General features: G+C 41.7%; 2 protein-coding genes across 12 annotated transcripts in view; one reads left to right on the forward strand and one right to left on the reverse strand.

The window, feature by feature from the left end:
* LOC144606296 (general transcription factor II-I-like) overlaps positions 1-13,516 on the forward strand; it is a 139,953-nt gene extending 126,437 nt beyond the window's left edge. For 8 of the 10 annotated variants that reach the window (XM_078422250.1, XM_078422255.1, XM_078422257.1 and 5 more), the window contains 6 exons: positions 1,154-1,231; positions 2,485-2,568; positions 2,688-2,871; positions 3,465-3,493; positions 4,368-4,511; positions 7,463-13,516. In XM_078422250.1, the coding sequence (XP_078278376.1) occupies positions 1,154-1,231; positions 2,485-2,568; positions 2,688-2,871; positions 3,465-3,493; positions 4,368-4,511; positions 7,463-7,524 (581 nt within the window). In that variant the 3' untranslated portion in view covers positions 7,525-13,516. Of the gene's footprint in view, positions 1-1,153; positions 1,232-2,484; positions 2,596-2,687; positions 2,872-3,464; positions 3,494-4,367; positions 4,512-7,462 lie in introns of those variants that run through there. The other 2 variants (XM_078422259.1, XM_078422258.1) reach the window with 2 other exon arrangements.
* Positions 9,611-17,032, reverse strand: polr2j (RNA polymerase II subunit J). 2 transcript variants are annotated; one of them, XM_078422262.1, is made up of 4 exons: positions 16,891-17,032; positions 12,730-12,819; positions 11,276-11,450; positions 9,611-9,735 (listed from the first exon to the last, which is right to left on the reverse strand). In XM_078422262.1, the coding sequence occupies exons 1-4, from the start codon at positions 16,941-16,943 to the stop codon at positions 9,700-9,702; spliced, it is 354 nt and encodes a 117-aa protein (XP_078278388.1). In that variant the 5' UTR covers positions 16,944-17,032; the 3' UTR covers positions 9,611-9,699. The 2 variants fall into 2 exon arrangements, with proteins under 2 accessions (XP_078278388.1, XP_078278387.1); XM_078422261.1 differs by lacking the exon at positions 9,611-9,735 and having other exon boundaries at positions 11,177-11,450.
* Between the last annotated feature and the right edge of the window lie 557 nt (positions 17,033-17,589).

The raw sequence follows: 17,589 nt of genomic DNA on the forward strand, positions 1-17,589 counted from the left end.
GGCCTTCTCCAAAGAAAACATATCCAGCATCTCCAATTTATCCGTGTAACTGTGGGCGCTCAACTGAGGAACCATTCTCAACCGCATGCCCTCTCAACTGCATCCACATCATAAGATGACTAGAATTGAACACCATATTCAAACTGAGTCCAGAGCTTTACAAAGATTTAGTTTAGTTTAGAGATACAGCACGGAAACAGGTCCTTCAGCCCACCGAGTCCGTGCCGACGAGCATCACCGCACATTAACACTATTCTACACATCCTAGGAACAATTTACACTTATACCAAGTACACAAACCTAAGTCAATTAACCTACAAACCTGTACGTCTTTGGAATGTGGGAGGAAACCGAAGATCTGGGAGAAAACCCACATGGTCACTGGGAGAATGTACAAACTCTGTACAAACAGTCGGGATCAAACCCGCGTCTCTAGCGCTGCAAGACAGCAACACTCCCGCTGCGCCACCGTGTCGCCCAAGGTTCACAATGACTTTCCTCCTTTCATAGTTTATGCCTCTCTTGATAAAATCTAGAATTATGGACCATAGTCATAATTAGCTTATTAATTAACTTTCTCAAACTGTTTTCCACTTTTGATGACCTTTGCAGCAATATCGCAGGTTCTACTATAATTTCACTCCTTAGAACAGTATCCTTTATTCTAAAGCTTTGCTCATTCATCCTCTATTCTAAATTCCACCTTGCATTTTTCCGATACACATCACGCTGTCAGTTTTTAACCTATCCATTGTCTGTTATCACCACCTTTTATCTACTCAAAGGCTCAATGAACATACAGACTATGTTTTGAGCTTTTAATAATGTGTATATGCTGAATTCCTAACTATTAATGTGCTTAATTTTTAAGCATAAGAGTGAAATTCATGTTCCGAGTAAAGCACCATGTTAAATGCATAAATTGAAGGGGAATAATTGCACTGGATGCTTGAAAAAAATTAAAGAATAACAGCGATATAATAGATTTGATTGCCTAAAGCAAAGCAGTAAATATTTTAATTATTTGTAAGATCAGACCACAAAACATGTATTTTCTATTATTAAGGATTACTTTTTAACGGTTTAATTCTTTGTATTTACTTTTTCCTGTTTAAATGGAAGAAATTATCTCTTAAAATTTTTTGTATGTCAGGTTTAGGAAATCGAGCAAGTGGGTTACCGACCGCAACAGGTGTTGAAGACCTTAACATTATTCAAGTTACGGTCCCAGGTAGGATGCACTTTTGTTTATATGTCTGTACAGTGGGCTGAGTGATTTTCTGTCCAACTATATTGTATTATTAATATGTAGCTTTCATTTCTGTTTGTTTTCTCAATCATAATATTAGTGTAGATTACTCAGTTAACACATTTTAATTGTTTCTATATATGTGGATCCTATAGTGACATTAACCTTAATGTTGAGATTAAAAAAAAACTAAATGCAATATTGCCACAGTAAATATATACAGACTTTGAGAAGATTTACTGTCATTTTTAAATGAAACTAGTCGACCCGTGGGGCCCCGTTGTTATTAAAGGTTCTCTTGGCGCGCCACCGTTGGTCCCGGCAACCCTCCCCTAGCTGCGAATGTGCAGATACCGGGCCCGGCAATCCTCCCCCAACTGTGCAGGTGTGGCTGCCTGGCGAGGGGGGAGAGGAAAGGGGAGATGGAGCCACTCACCCCAGCTCTGGGCGGCCATCGCGGCGACTAGCAGCAGGAGAGTGGCCGCAAGGCGCTGCGCCAGGTTACGTCCTTCCAGCGGCCATCTTCTCTGACCTTCTCTCTTCTGCTGCGCTGCACCACAGGAGGAAGGTCAGGCGGGGTGCACGCCGGGATGGGCACTGGTCCTCCCTGCGCTGGCGTACCGCCGCCTGGCACGGCAACCCTCCCCGTTGTGAGGCCGTATTAGATGAAAATGACGCTCAATGACCCGCTGGGTTCCCATTGTGACGCCAAACACGGAGGTATTAGATCAAAATGACTTGCCCCATTCACAGTATAAAGTTTAAAGTTTTTAAAGTGAATAACTTTTAAAATATAATGAAACTTGATACTGCACCGCAGGCGAATGGTGAATAAGGTGGGCCTAAAATTGTTGAGCTATCGTGTACCGTTTTGGCTGTATTTCGGGAACATACATACGAGAAGAGAGTTTTAGTAATATAAATAATATTAATAATAATAATAATAATATCGATGCTGAGAACTTTGATTTATATGCCCCAGGTGGAAAAGGATGCAAATGTTTTATTTGTAGCTGGCCTGGTGTAATGGTCTTTACAGAATGGGTAAGGAGGACTGCTGTTTTCATTACAGAGAATTCCATCAGAAATATATTCTTTGAAATGGTAGGCAATATCTTACTGGAAGTAGAGGATGTACTTAAGATGAAAAATGAGGTGGCAGGAATTTGGTTATTCTGCCTTTGTATTTGAAAATTGAAAATCTTATCCGAGTGACAATGTTTATTCTCTTTCAGAAGGAGAAAATGAAAAAGTGTCCAAGGTGGAAAAAGCTAGACAACTGAGAGAACAAGTAAATGACCTGTTCAGCAAGAAATTTGGTAATGTTTTGATATAAATGTTTAAAAGTTAGTATCATTGCTTACACCATAATTGGATTAGATGCTGCTTTGTTTCAGAAGACATGAAAGCAGACAGTTAGAAGTGATCTTTATTGCAGGTGAAGCCATCGGAATGAATTTCCCAGTAAAGGTTCCTTACAGAAAGATAACCACAAACCCAGGTTGCGTAATAGTTGATGGTATGCCTCCAGGAGTTCCATTTAAAGCACCCAGTTACCTTGAAATCAGTGCCATGAAAAAGATCCTTGAGTCTGCAAACTTTATCAAATTTACAGTTATAAGGTAAGATGGCTTGAGGCCGTTCACTGGAATATCTAAAAGTGTCAGATATTAAATGTTTATGCCACTCTTGCAGCCAGTGAGTAGCAAAGGGAATAATTTTGGTAGTTACCATCACTGCAGGAATGAGCAGCGCGATGATGACCTAAACTATTTTGATTCAGTCTAGCACTGAAGGATAGGATGCAAATTCTGCTTTACAACTGTGTTAAGCGAGTGATTTTGGTTTATGCTTGTGGATAAGATATGGAATATTCGCCAAGATTTCCTCTGTAGCCACTGCCTCACTTCTCTAAGCATGGAAGGCTTATCATGTATATACAACCGGAAACAGGCCTTTTCGGCCCTCCAAGTCCGTGCCGCCCAGCGACCCCCGTACATTAACACTATCCTACACCCACTAGGGACAATTTTTTATTTTTTTTACATTTACCCAGCCAATTAACCTACATACCTGTAGCTCTTGCTTCACTGTGTAGCTTTAACAATGATATGAGAACAGGATGAGAATTTACAGTATCATTTAAATCTTAGTCATGAGATACACAAAGTTTTGCATGCAACTAAAAATGTGTATATTTTCCCCCCTCCTACAGACCTTTTCCAGGCCTCCTGATTAATAACCGTAAGTGGAATAAAAATCATGTGAGATTGCTTTGTTTATTTGATGTATGTTATGACAAACACATCAAATACATCACAAAGACAGCCTTCTTCCACATCAAAAACATTGCCCGTCTCCGTCCATCCCTCTCCTCCACAGCTGCAGAAACCCTCATCCACGCCTTCATCACCTCCCGTCTGGACTACTGCAACAGCCTCCTCTATGGCGCACCTTCAAAAATCATCAGTAAACTTCAATACATTCAAAACTCCGCTGCCCGTCTACTCACCCACACCCCGATCCGTGACCATATCACCCCCGTCCTTTACAAGCTCCACTGGCTCCCCATCCCCCAGAGAATCCAGTACAAAATCCTCCTCATGACCTACAAAGCCCTCCATAACCTGGCCCCATCCTACCTGACTGACCTCCTCCGCAGGCACACTCCCAACTGCACCCTCCGCTCTGCTGCTGCCAATCTCCTATCCCCCCCCCCTCCGGACCAAACTCAGATCCTGGGGGGACAGGGCTTTCTCCATCGCTGCTCCCACCCTATGGAACTCACTACCCCAAACCGTCAGAGACTCCTCCTCACTCACCACATTCAAAACATCACTGAAGTCTCACCTGTTCAGTACTGCCTTCAACCACTGAAGGTCACCTCACCTTCTGTCTCCTTTCTCTGTTCGTTTACTTATTTATCTATTTATTCACTTCCCTATGTTCCTTAAATCCCTGTAAAGCGTCTTTGAGTGTATGAAAAGCGCTATGTAAATGTAATGCATTATTATTATTATTATGTATGAATGCAAGTGAAAATGTAGATTTTATCTGAACATCTATGACCTGAATGACAAGTGCTGAACTGACTAATTCTATTTGCCTTATTTTGTAGAGCTAGCTGAACAAAGTGCAGCAGAAGGTCCAATAGTGACATCTGGAGCAACGGCATCTGCATCCATATTACCAGTTGCCTCATTGGTACCATCTCCTACACTTGTGCTGCCTACTGCATCGCTGGTACCACCTACAGCACAAGGTGAATATACCATTCAGCTCGATGATTTGAATTAATGATTACTTTGCGGACCACTTCATTTGGTTTCTTTCACATCAACTGCAGGGTGTCAGTGTCCAGGTAAAATAAAACAAGTTGTATTAAAGATCCCAAGTGCTTGTTTCACGCTCAGTAAAAATCTTTGATATGTATTTGAAATAACGTAAATGAACTGTGGTGACAAATTTTACCATGAAAGTTGTGATGCAACTGTTCTGCATTTCATTGATTTGAAACAGGTGAGAAATACTATATCTGTGATCTGGCTTCATATTTGTAAATTGTCCATTAATATTCCCAATCACCATTTTTCTTTTACCCATTTAAGTAAACAAATTTTATCTCCTGTAAATCTACTCTATTAATAATGTTTCTTCACTAATTTTGATGAGTGGAGAAATGACTTCTTTATGTCCCAGGTTCTTTTCAAATGTCATGAGGGAATTCGTATCCTGTATTTTTTAATGTGTATTTCAAATTCCAAAGACAGACACAAAAAGCTGAAGTAACTCAGCGGGACAGGCCGCATCTCTGGAGGGAAGGTATGGGTGACGTTTCGGGGTCGAGACCCTTTTTCTCGACCCGAAACGCCATCCATTCCTTCTCTCCGCAAGGCTGCCTGTCCCGCTGAGTTACTCCAGGTTTTCGTGTCAGTCTTCGGTTTAAACTAGCATCTGCAGTTCCTTCTTACACATTTCAAATTCCAATTTCTTTCCACTTGTTACACCACAGCACAGTGCATGTGCTTGGACATATTTACAAATATAAATTGGTCTGTTGCTATTTGTATTACATCTGATCTACAGTATTGGAAAATACCGAATTAACAATTCTTCACTCAGATGTTGGCGCAGAGATAACACTAACTTCTGCAGCACACTATCTTTTATCCAACCAAGCTGATCTTATTCCTGTGATTCATTGAATTATTTGGTTTCTGTTCTGCATCTCAAATACAAGAACTGCCTAAAATAAGAGAACTCAATATGGTAGTAGGAACTCATAAGAATGCAGTAAGTTTAGCTTTCAGTGGGCTTAGCAGCCAGCTCATTAAACACTTAGTGGTTCCTTTATGCCATTAGCAACTTTGGTAGGATTTTCTGGAGATATCTGTTTATAATTGCCATCATATTGTAAAATGGCCTATTTTTTCCCTTTATTAACACATTCAGTTTGTACTATTTAAACTCTGCATGCTCTATTTTTGTTCTATTAAATCAACCCAATTTTTAGTGATATTTCAGAATTAAGTTGCCACCTACATTTTTGCATTGAAGTGTAAACTTGATCACACACAGAAAATGTACAGGTTTTTATAAACTTGCTGCCAACTTTATTTTCTCTCCATTTAATTTTTATACCTACTTTACCTGATGGACAAAAAATTGCTAGTTGATTCTATTCCAAAAATCCCACATTAATGGAAAGTTCAGTTGAAAAAGTGATTTTAATTGATCAGTAAAACACAAAATGATGGACATATCAAACTACAGGATAGTCTACAATTACATTACAATTACAGTCTGAAGAAGAGTTTCGACCCGAAACGTCACCCATTCCTTTTCTCTAGAGATGCTGCCTGTCCCGCTGAGTTACTTCAGCTTTTTGTGTCTGTCTTCGGTTTAAACCAGCATCTGCAGTTCCTTCTTACACATGATTTCAAATGGCAGTTTTATGGGACTACTAATCAAGCTCTTATTTAACTTGTGGAGAATGTGCTAAAAGCATGAGAAAACACACACCTGGTGCTGTGATGGTGGTATTGTAAAAACTGAGATTGTGTGCAGGGAAGTGAAAGTGGTATGATTAGAAGCAGGTTTTGATAACTGTCGAGGAATGTGAATGAGTATCTTAGCTGCCCTTATTGTGTATTTTTGGAAAGTGAAAACCAGATTATTTGTTCCAGTTTGAAAATCAACCTTCCCAGAAGCACATAATTCATATTTAGTTTAGACATGCAGTGTGGAAACGGGCCTTTCAGCCCACCGAGTCCAGGCCAACCAACGATCACCCGTCCACTAGCTCTATATTATCCCAGTTTCGGATCCTACATATTAGGGGCAATTTACAGTAGCCAATTAACCTTCAAACCTGCACGTCTTTAAGATGTGGGAGGATTGTGGATGATCAGCCATGATCACAATGAATGGCGGTGCTGGCTCGAAGGGCCAAATGGCCGCCTCTTGCACCTATTTTCTATGAAACTGCAGCACCCAGAGAAAACCAACGTGGTCTCAAGGAGAATGTGCAAACTCCATACAGACACCACCCGTAGTCAGGCTGGAACTCGGGTCTCTGGCGCTGTAAAGCAGCAACTCTACTGCTGCCTCACTGTGCTGCCCATTCATGTCCTTTTGACTTTCAGAATTGCATATTTGTTTTTCTAAGTAACTTCTGGGGTATCTTCAGATTTGACTTTTGTAAGAAAATGGGAAATGTGACTTTTTTTCATGAGGATTTAAAAAAAAAAAAAACTAAAAACTGAAATTCTGGTTAGAAATTGGAGAAAATTTATTTTGGAGGCTCCATGTAACTGAAATTAGATATTAGAAATTAGATATTTGATTTATTTAAATAAGGCTAGGGCCACATTTGAAGAAAAAAATTCCAAAGTTTCAGATTGCCATCTCAAATGATATAATTGGCGATTTTAAATTTAAGCTAACTTCCTTCACAGTGGCATGTAGTTTTGTGTGAAAGGGAATGCACTGGCTTGATGAACACAGGAGATGGTAATTATTTCCTGTTCACTGATGATTTATTTCTCTGGTTCCCTTCTGCTGTTTCAACTATTTTGCTGCTCTTGGACATTTTTAATGCTTTGGAATGTTTTATTTTGTCTGAACTTCCAATTACATAAACATTGATTTAAGCCTTACTGATGTATATTTCCTTGTACACAGCATTAATATTTTTCTCCATCAAACTTACAGGACATGATGTCAGTCTGCGTGAGAAATCTCAGCCTCCAGAATCATCCAATGTGGAGGTGTGAGCTTCAGAAAGCTTGGGCATCATTGTATTATAACTGTACAACATAGGAAAAATGTTTGCTTATATCCTGACCTTTTTGTACCATTGGAAAGATGTTTTTCTTTTTTTATCAGCACAAGATTATTGCTTCTGTGAAATTCACCAAATTGTCTCCATTGGTTGAGGGTGTGTTCTGTACATCTGACTTGTCAACCAGAATACTTTTATTAAAGTGAAGAAAAAATACTTTTGTCTGTACTGGTGACACCATTTGTGTTGAATGTTTGTATTTGGCACTAATTGGTTTGTGAGCTGTCTCGTGTTGGAGGCATTATTTTTTATTGTAACTAATTATGCTGAAATTGTGCCTCCCACCACCCTTGCCCCCAAAAGTTACATAAAAAGTATCAACAAACTATGAAAATGAAAACTTCAATCCAAATTATGGATAGTTTGCATATTTTCTCAATTTCAGGATGCTGTGAGTGTGTAATCCTTTGGTCGTAAGGAAGAGCCAGGAAGGTTTTACCAACATCTAGAGTTTCTATCAGTCCTGTTATTTTCAGTCAGCGAAGGAGAAAAACATTTCCATTAAGTCAATTGAGTAAAATTGAAGAATTAGTTTTTGGTTTTGGAAAAAAAAAATGGTGAAGTAGGAGGAAATATGATTGATGGAAAGCAGTCCACAAGATGCAACAAAGGACGGATGACAAGAAAATTAATTTTAGAGAAGCAGTAGTCATTATATGCATCCCATTTGAAATGTTGAATGCAGGGAGGATGATCAGAAATTTAATTCTGAAGTATCAAGTCCAAACAATCTTTGTTTCCATTTGGTTTTGGTAGGTTACAGGTAGGGATAGAACAGTGAATTAAAATGGCAACCAAATGTAAGATTAGGTTGTGTTTTAGAACTGAATGGGAGGTGAGAGGAACTGTTTGTAGAGAAAGGTGTACTATTTGGAGGAATAAATAGAATCCATGTTAGTTCAATACAACTGCCAATGAGAAATTACACCTGTGCTTAAAAGTGTACATTCTAAACTTGTGCAGCAGCTTTGACATCCTTTTTTCAAAAGTACAAAAGCATATTGATGGATTGAACATTGAGTATTTGATATTTAAATTATTAACTTCAAAATGAGCTGGTGTATACAATGGGAAACTTAGTTCAGATGCTAGTTAGAGGTGAAATTATCATCCCATTGGAAAATGGAGTTTAAAACTTCACTATTCGATATGTATTTCATTTGGTAACAAAGCATTTGACTAGACTTAAAATTTTGCTTTCTGCTTCTAGACAAGAAAATTCCATGGCATTATCCAACTCTCCACCACCTGTTCTACACAATCCTAACTGGCTTAGTTGCTTTGCAAACCGTTGAACAAAATCTATTTTCCTGTTGTCAGTGAGGCCATTCATCCCATGGAGATCATGGCAGTTTGCAGCAGAGCAAACCCTTCAGTTGCATTCATCTTATTTCCCAGTACCTTAAAAACTCTCCTCCCCCCCCTCCCTCGGCAATCGATTCTTCTTTTCCAAATGGCTAAAATACCAAGGAATATTTTACAGTAGCCAACCTGCATATCTTTTTGATGTGGAAGGAAAACATCACCTAGTGGAAACACTCCAGGGGGGAGAATATGAAACTTCACATAGACAGCACCTTGGATTGGGATTGAATCTGTTTCTCTGGAGAAGGCAGCAGCACCAACTATGACCTTACCCTTTAAATGTTTTGTGGCTGCCTTGTTAAGAGTTTAAATTGGTTGAACATGCTTTCTTGTGCAGTTGCTCGCCAGGCTGTAGCTATTATTTTGTTCAGAAACCCTCCTGTCCATTTAACAGCTAGGTTCTGTTATAAAACCTGAACATCATTTGGGGAAAGATGCCTATTAAAATAGATGGCCTGTACTGATGATGATTCCCAATATGTTGGTTTGGACATTGGAATATGGATAATATTGCTGTTGCATTGCCCTATTAATCTCTTTTACGGTTAATACATCAACATGGTGAAAGATATTACAAGTCTTTTGCTATGTGCATTGTAATACCCACGTGAGAAAAACCCCAGTTTGGCCACATTGAGAACAGTGTACAAATGTTTCATAATAACTTAATTTTAATTTGTACTCAAGATATTCAAACAATATCTTACAAAATGAATTGTAAATCTGATGCATTCTGATGTCTTCATTCAATCCCTTCTTGTTTATCTTTAATGGCAACCTGGAATAGAAGATTTTTTTTATCGTTAGTCATTTTGATCAACCAAATATGATTGTTTTGTCAGCACAGGACAGCTTTGTGAGAAGCCTGAGGGAGACCTTCTAAACAAGTGAGTTTGGAGAAGGCAGTATGAGAAACGGGAACAAAAGCTGAGAAAGTTTGTTAGGAAATTTGACTATAGGGGCAGCTAACATAAGGTCTAATCACATCTATGAATATGGAACCACCCAACACAAATCAAGCATAAGAGTTTGGATGTGGATTGGCAACTGGTCATGGGGTAGAAGTTAAAAAGAATACAGGTAGTTCTGCAAAAACACAATCCCACAATGCAAATTGGATATAACCAGATCGATGAATTAGGGAGTATTTGTATCTTGTGGACCCAATATCACACATAATTTCAAAAAGGAACTACAGAATCATTTAAAAGTTACAAAGGAAAGTGGCAAGCTGAATAACTGTCCTGGGAGCAAAAAAATTCATGTCGCCTAGCTTACCATTTTCTCTGGAAAAACACAGCTCCTATTTACAAAAAATATTGACCCTAATTAACCTACAATCCCACATGTCTTTGGGATGTGAGAGGAAACTGGAGCACAGGAGAAAACCCACGCCATCACAGAACATACAAACTCTGCACAAACAACACCCAAGGTCAGGATCAAACCCAGATCGAGGCAGAAACTAGTGCTGTGCCATTGTGCTGCCCTTAAAAAGACGTATTTTTGAAGATACTGTGGGAGAAATCATTTGGTTATTGCAAGTCTGAAACATTAACCCCCTTTAGCACAATGTTTCTTAGGAGTGCCAGTATTGTGTTATAGCAGAACTACCTGTACACAATTTGCAGGAAATAAGAATGTTACTAGGTGGGATCATTAGCTTTGCATTACATTAAATGCAAATGACACTGATGCACAGAAAATTATGTTTCAGAAACATTAGCAAAGCTTCTGATGGTTTTTGTCAAATATGGAAATAGTTCCGAGATTGTGCTGTGGAGGAGCAAAAAAATGTTGAAATTATTATCCTGCAATTATTTGGGCACAAACAGAAACATTCAAAAAAATTGGCTGAGGGTTTTATTTCAAGAGGGTTAGAATGTAAAGGTTTGAAATTATAGTCGTGCCAGAGAATGATGATCAGACTCAATGCTGTTTGGTTTAAATTTATCAGAATATAGAAGTGGGTTTAGGGAGAGGGGATGCTAAGGGATACAAGTAATCAGTGGGCAAAGCCAGTGGAAATTGCAAGGAACATACAGGCATTGATTGTTCAGGTACTCAAACTAATGAGGTATTAAATTTAATTGTCCTGACAATAAGAAATATCCTTAAACTTAAAGCTTCTCCATTTGTTAGTGTTGCCCTATGGTATCCCATGTGAAACTCACTAGCAGTGCTAGTGAGCAGATGCTCAAGGTAATTCAAGCTGGACAAAATAGTTTTACACTGAAACATATCTAAAATATCTTTTAACGTCCACCACAATTAATCAGTTCTGCCGGCCATGTCTCAATTGCCATACTGAAACTTACCCGGAACCTCTCCTCTAGAAGAGATAACTCACTGATCAGATCAGTGATGGCATTTGTAAACGCCTCTTGTGGACTGTAGTCTGGAGTAGTCTGCACACGGATAACAATCTTATGTTCGAGCGGATGAGGTACTTTGTAACCTGCAAATAACACCTGGGGGTCTTTCAACAACTGCCTGTAAAGCAAAACACCAGATTTATGTTATCAAAGGTGACTTTAATCCCAGGTGACTTATATTTCCTCACAGACTACCACACCACATTGATCATAAATGTACTTATGTGATTTGATATGAATGCCAAGACTATACATCAAAAATTCAAATTGTTGAGTGTGACATAAACTACACTGCTGTTATTTTCTAACACTGGAAGGCAGCCACAGAAGGAGTTTATTGGGGATGATATTTCCTTATATTCTGTTGAGAATTTGGGGTCGATTCCTCCATGTTGTCAGAGTCAGACAGCACAGAAACAGGCCCTTCAGCTCACTGTATCCATAATCACCCATTCACTAACAATTATGTAGCTATAAAGATGCCTCTAGTCTTCTTGCAACTGACTCCTCAAACTCAAGATCTGCCTGACTGGCATGAATGTTCAGCTCATTCTGAACAGTCCAACAAGAGGTTTTGTGTCAGGATCAGGGATGCAGGGCAAAAGACGGACTTCAAGCATCACATGTGAGTCAGCTATCATAATAACCACAATTAAACTTGTAAGAAAATCCTTGATTATCTGAGTTACACCCTTTGGTATCATAGATCTACAAGTAAATGTAATCTGTATTAGAACATTCATTACCAAATATCTGTGAACCAAACACCAATAATTGGTGAATAAACTACCCACACTAGATTTATTCTCCTTAGAAACAACCTTGCAATAGAGCATTCAGTTGCCTTGTGCAATTTCTTGGGTAATGGCCTCTTAGGATGCATGAACCAGTGTGTTCTGAATTGATAGAAACAGCTGACCAATGCAGTCCTGCATTAAGGAGGTGGTAAGTCAGGGAGCTCAGGATTGAATGAATGGGGTTCATTCATGTATTATTTGCATCAAGGTTGCTTTCTGGATATTGTGATGGAAGAAAAATAAGAATGAGCTCAAATCTGTGGCATGCTTCAGTCTACATTTGGCCCTAATACATCAGCAAATCCATAAACACTTGTCTGAGTTTAAAGGGAATTACTTTGTTCTTACTATTCCTGTACTAACTGAAGTGATTTGTAGAAGCAACTACCCTGATGAAAGTTGGATATAACAGTAAATGAATCAAATATGGAAATCAACCTGTGGAACTATAGGCAATAACCACTCCCCTTGATGGGAGTGAACATAAATTTAGGGATGGCAGGTGGAGGATTCTAAAAGTTCACAACAAAAACACCTTCAGCACCCCAACATTATTAAATATGTAAAAATAGATTCACTGAGTGAAGTTTTTTTACTTACGATCGGATGGTATTACCCAGGGTATGGTCCTCCTTGTTAATGGTGAATAGGCATGCATTTGGCACTTTTGTGTCTTTTGTTATTGTTATTCTAAAGAGAAAGAAAAATAGTGATGGTACAAAACAACCAAATTAATCAGACAGAAAATACCTGCACACAAAACACACAATATGAACTGGATCAACATCAACTTGACAAGTATGCAATAGTGAGAGGAATGCAATTAAGAGGGAACATTTCACAGGTAGTAACTTACCTGTCAAATGCTCTGAAACATAATTCTCGGGAAACTGCAATTTAACCAATACTATGGTTGGCAAAGTTGTTACCATTTGCCATGAATATAACTTGGACACAGGTTTTTGATATGTTTTGTCAAAAGTTCCCTGGAAAGGGAAACTTTCCCAAATAGCCTCCTGCTGGATTGGCCATCCACAGGTAAACAAAGAGTGATTTAAGTGAAGTTGCCTTTGCACAGATCTCAATGGCCCATTCATTAGCAATATATGGACTGGTCATTCTGAAGACATCCAGCATAAGCATGTTGACAAACTTGATCAGTACAGAGACACCAAAGAATCAGTCAGGCACTAGGACAGCCTCTGCCTTGTTCAGAGAGAGCTCATATATTGTGAAGCCCAATTGAAATGGTCTAGAATGCTCTTGTTCTTTTATTTTTGTTATAGTATGCAAACAGAAGTTATACTGACTGTACTGAGTGTGTTTCATCACACTCAACATTCTGTATGTTTTGCCTACTGTGGAATAAAGCAATTTATAAACTCAACCAAGTTGTGTCTTGCCTACAAAATTGCTCTGCCATACAAGAGACCAAGGGACTTTCACTGTTATAATCTTCATTACTTAAACAAGTTCATTATGTTAATAGTGTGTAACTACATGGTAGAGTCAACATTAAAATTAATAGTAAGCTTACTAATGTCAACTCACCCAAACCAAACAGAATGGTTGTAGGGGGCTTGAATTCCTGACAGAACACAAAGTGCTGGAGAAACTCGATGGGTAAGGCAGCATCTCTGAGGACATGGATAGTCAGCATTTCAGGTCAGGATGCTCCTTCTGACTCAGTTCATTGCATCTTCCTTGAATTCCTAACATTTGTCCAGTCCACGTACATACTAGATTCTAAATACCTAATGGATGCCGGAAAACAGGAATATATCCACTGTAATGCAACAGCATGCAAATCAGCTTTATTCCTTAATAAAGCCAAAAAAGTCATTTATACTTTCTTTGATTGTTTAAAAATACTAATTCTCTAAAAATATTTATTTTCTAAGTCTAATTCTTGGGATGTGATCTCATTTTGACTGACAATCATTTAAATCCGCAGGGTGGAGAATCTAGAATAAAGTACAGTATTTTTCATTATCGGGACACCCTGTTTGCTGGCAAGACCAACACACACTGACCATTACCCCCTGAGTAAGAAGCTGCCTTCTTAATCTTCTAGTTGTTCGGATTACGATATGCCCACAATGCTGTTTGAGAGGGAGGTCAAGGATTTAGACCCAGCAACGATGCAGACGCAGCAATATATTTCCAAGTCAGGGTGGTTAGACAAGAAATTGCAGGTATGGTGTCTTCCAATAGAAGAAAATCACATGTGGTTAAAGTGCACATTGCCAGATTTTATTAAAGGCCATTTTTATATATTTTGGTTTCACTATATAGAAATTACAGCTGTGCTTAGACATTGCCCCCCCCCCCCCATTTCAGGGCACCATAATGTTTGGGACACGTGGGTTCACAGGTGTTTGTAATTGTTCAGGTCTGTTTAATTGCCTCCTTAATGCTGGTATAAGAGCTTCTTTACATCGGCGAAACCAAACGCAGGCTCGGCGATTGTTTCGCTCAACACCTTCGCTCAGTCCGCCTTAACCAACCTGATTTCCCGGTGGCGGAGCACTTCAACTCCCCCTCCCACTCCCAGTCTGACCTTTCTGTCATGGGCCTCCTCCAGTGCAATAGTGAGGCCCACCGGAAATTGGAGGAACAGCATTTCATATTTTGTTTGGGCAGCTTGCAGCCCAGCGGTATGAACATTGACTTCTCCAAATTTAGATAGTTCCTCTGTCCCTCTCTTCCCTCCCCCCCCCCCCCCCCCCCCCCTTCCCAGTTCTCCCTCTAACTTCCTGTCTCCACCTATATCCTTCCTGTGTCCCGCCCCCCTGACATCAGTCTGAAGAAGGGTCTCAACCCGAAACGTCACCCATTCCTTCTCTCCGGAGATGCTGCCTGACCTGCTGAGTTACTCCAGCATTTTGTGAATAAATACCTTAGGTCTGTTGAATGTGGATGACTTAGCCCTGTAGATTCACACTAAACAACCAATCATCATGCACTATATCCAGTGGTACAGTTTCACTAGTTGAGAAACGTGCTCAAAGATATACCAAGTGCTACTCTTTATATAGCCTTATTTAACCAGTTGATTCTCTACTTGGTTTTAATGGTAGAGTGAGGCATATGCTGAGCTAATGAGGTTACAAATGAAATGGTGAACATTTCTGCTACTGGTAATCCACCTCATGAATGCCTGTTCTAAGCTGTTACATCTGATCTTGGCCCATTCCAGTTATCACAATGGTACAGCTACCTCACACAGCCTTGAATGTCCACCATGTGAAAATTGGGCTTTGCTTCCTACCAACACATGCATCAGCAACAGATAAAATAGTGTAGATAAGGCATGTCTCTGAGGTCAGCCACTTGGGAAAATTCCAACTTATTAGTTGTAAGCTTTCCAAATTCCAACTGATTAGTTGCAAGCTTTCCAAATTCAAACATATTAGTTGTAAGCTTTCCAACTTCTCTACCCTAAAGAGCTGATTGATCTTTACCTTGAATAAATTTAGAAGATTTGAACAGTATCAACTCATGGGACATGAGATATGGATATCAGTGTGAAGAAGGGTCTCGACCCGAAACGTCACCCATTCCTTCTCTGCAGAGATGCTACCTGTCCCGCTGAGTTGCTCCAGCATTTTGTCTACCCGAGACATGGATAAGACAAGTTTGGAGGGATATGGACCAAGCGCAGGCAGGTGGGACTAGTGTAGCTGGGACATGTTGGCTGGTGTGGGCAAGTTGGGTTGAAGGGCCTGTTTCCACACTGTTTCACTCTATAACTCTATGATGAGGTGCAGGAAGTAATACGAATGAGTGAGGACCCACTATGTCCATGCCCACTGGTACACAAATGCCGGGGCCATCACCTGCTTCATTATATATTCCACAAGCAAACATTGGAAGAACTAAATTGACAATGTATTTGTAATAGATATTTTACAGGCACCTTTCTGGTCAATGACTTGATGCATATAATGTAAGTTCCAATTCACCCCTCGCACTCACTCAGTGGAAATGGGCTGAAGGCAGATTAGATACATGTAGATCAATGTGGAGTGGAAAGGATGGAGGGAGAGGGGATGGAGGGAGAGAGAGAAGGAGCGAAAGAGGGGAGGGGGAAAGAGGGGAGGGGGAAAGAGGGGAGGGGGAAGAAAGGAAAGGGGAGAGTGAGAGAGGGGAGAGTGAGAGAGGGGAGGGGGAGTGAGGGGAGAGAGAGAGAGGGGAGGGAGGGGAGAGAGAGAGAGAGAGAGAGAGAGAGAGAGAGGAGAGAGAGAGAGAGAGAGAGAGAGAGAGAGAGAGAGAGAGAGAGAGAGAGAGAGAGAGAGAGAGAGAGAGAGAGAGAGAGAGAGAGAGAGAGAGAGAGAGAGAGAGAGAGAGGAGAGAGAGAGAGGGGGAGAGAGAGAGAGGGGAGGGGGAGTGAGGGGAGAGAGAGAGAGAGGGGAGAGAGAGGAGAGAGAGAGAGAGGGGAGAGAGAGAGAGAGAGAGAGAGAGAGGGGAGAGAGAGAGAGAGAGGGGGAGAGAGAGGGGAGGGAGGGGGGAGGGAGGGAGGAGAGGAGGGGAAGGGGAGGGGAGAGAGGGGGAGTGAGGGAAGTGGGGGAGACGGGAGGGGGGTAGAGAGGGAGACGGGTAGAGAGGGAGGGGGGTAGAGAGGGGGGAGAGAGAGGGGGTGAAGGGGAGGGGATGGAGTACAGAGGGATGTAATGGGAGGGGGTTTGAGGGAACGGCCCCGCGACTCACTCTCTCCTTCCACCCTCGTCCCCTCCCGCCTTCCTTCTCTCTTCCACTCACTTCTTTTCTCCCTCGAACAGCAGGAAGCTCTCGAAGGCTGGCGGCGCGTTCATGTCGCCGAGTGAACAACGAGAGGGCCGCGGGGACAAGAGATGCCGCCTGACGCTCGGCCTCGCCACCAGCCCACGTCGCCGCCGCCGCCTGGGCACTCCGGGAAGTGCAGCTTCACCCGGGACCGCGGGGCAGCGCCGCCGCCTGCACACTCCGAGAACTACAGTTCCACCCGGGATCGCGCCGCCGCCTGGGCACTCCGGGAACTGCAGCTCCACCCGGGACCACGGGGCAGCGCCGCCGCCTGCACAATCCGAGAACTGCAGTTCCACCCGGGACCGCGGGGCAGCGCCGCCGCCTGGGGAACTCCGCGAACCTCAGCTTCACCCGGGACCGCGGGGCAGCGCCGCCGCCTGCACACTCCGAGAACTACAGTTCCACCCGGGATCGCGCCGCCGCCTGGGCACTCCGGGAACTGCAGCTCCACCCGGGACCGCGGGGCAGCGCCGCCGCCTGCACACTCCGAGAAATGCAGCTCCACCCGGGACCGCGGGGCAGCGCCGCCGCCTGGGCACTCCGCGAACTGCAGCTTCACCCGGGACCGCGGGGCAGCGCCGCCGCCTGCACATTCCGAGAACTGCAGTTCCACTTGGGAGCGCGGGGCAGCGCCGCCGCCTGCACACTCCGAGAATTGCAGCTCCACCCGGG

Source organism: Rhinoraja longicauda, chromosome 26 (genome assembly GCF_053455715.1).
Source record: "Rhinoraja longicauda isolate Sanriku21f chromosome 26, sRhiLon1.1, whole genome shotgun sequence".
NCBI lineage: Eukaryota > Metazoa > Chordata > Chondrichthyes > Rajiformes > Arhynchobatidae > Rhinoraja > Rhinoraja longicauda.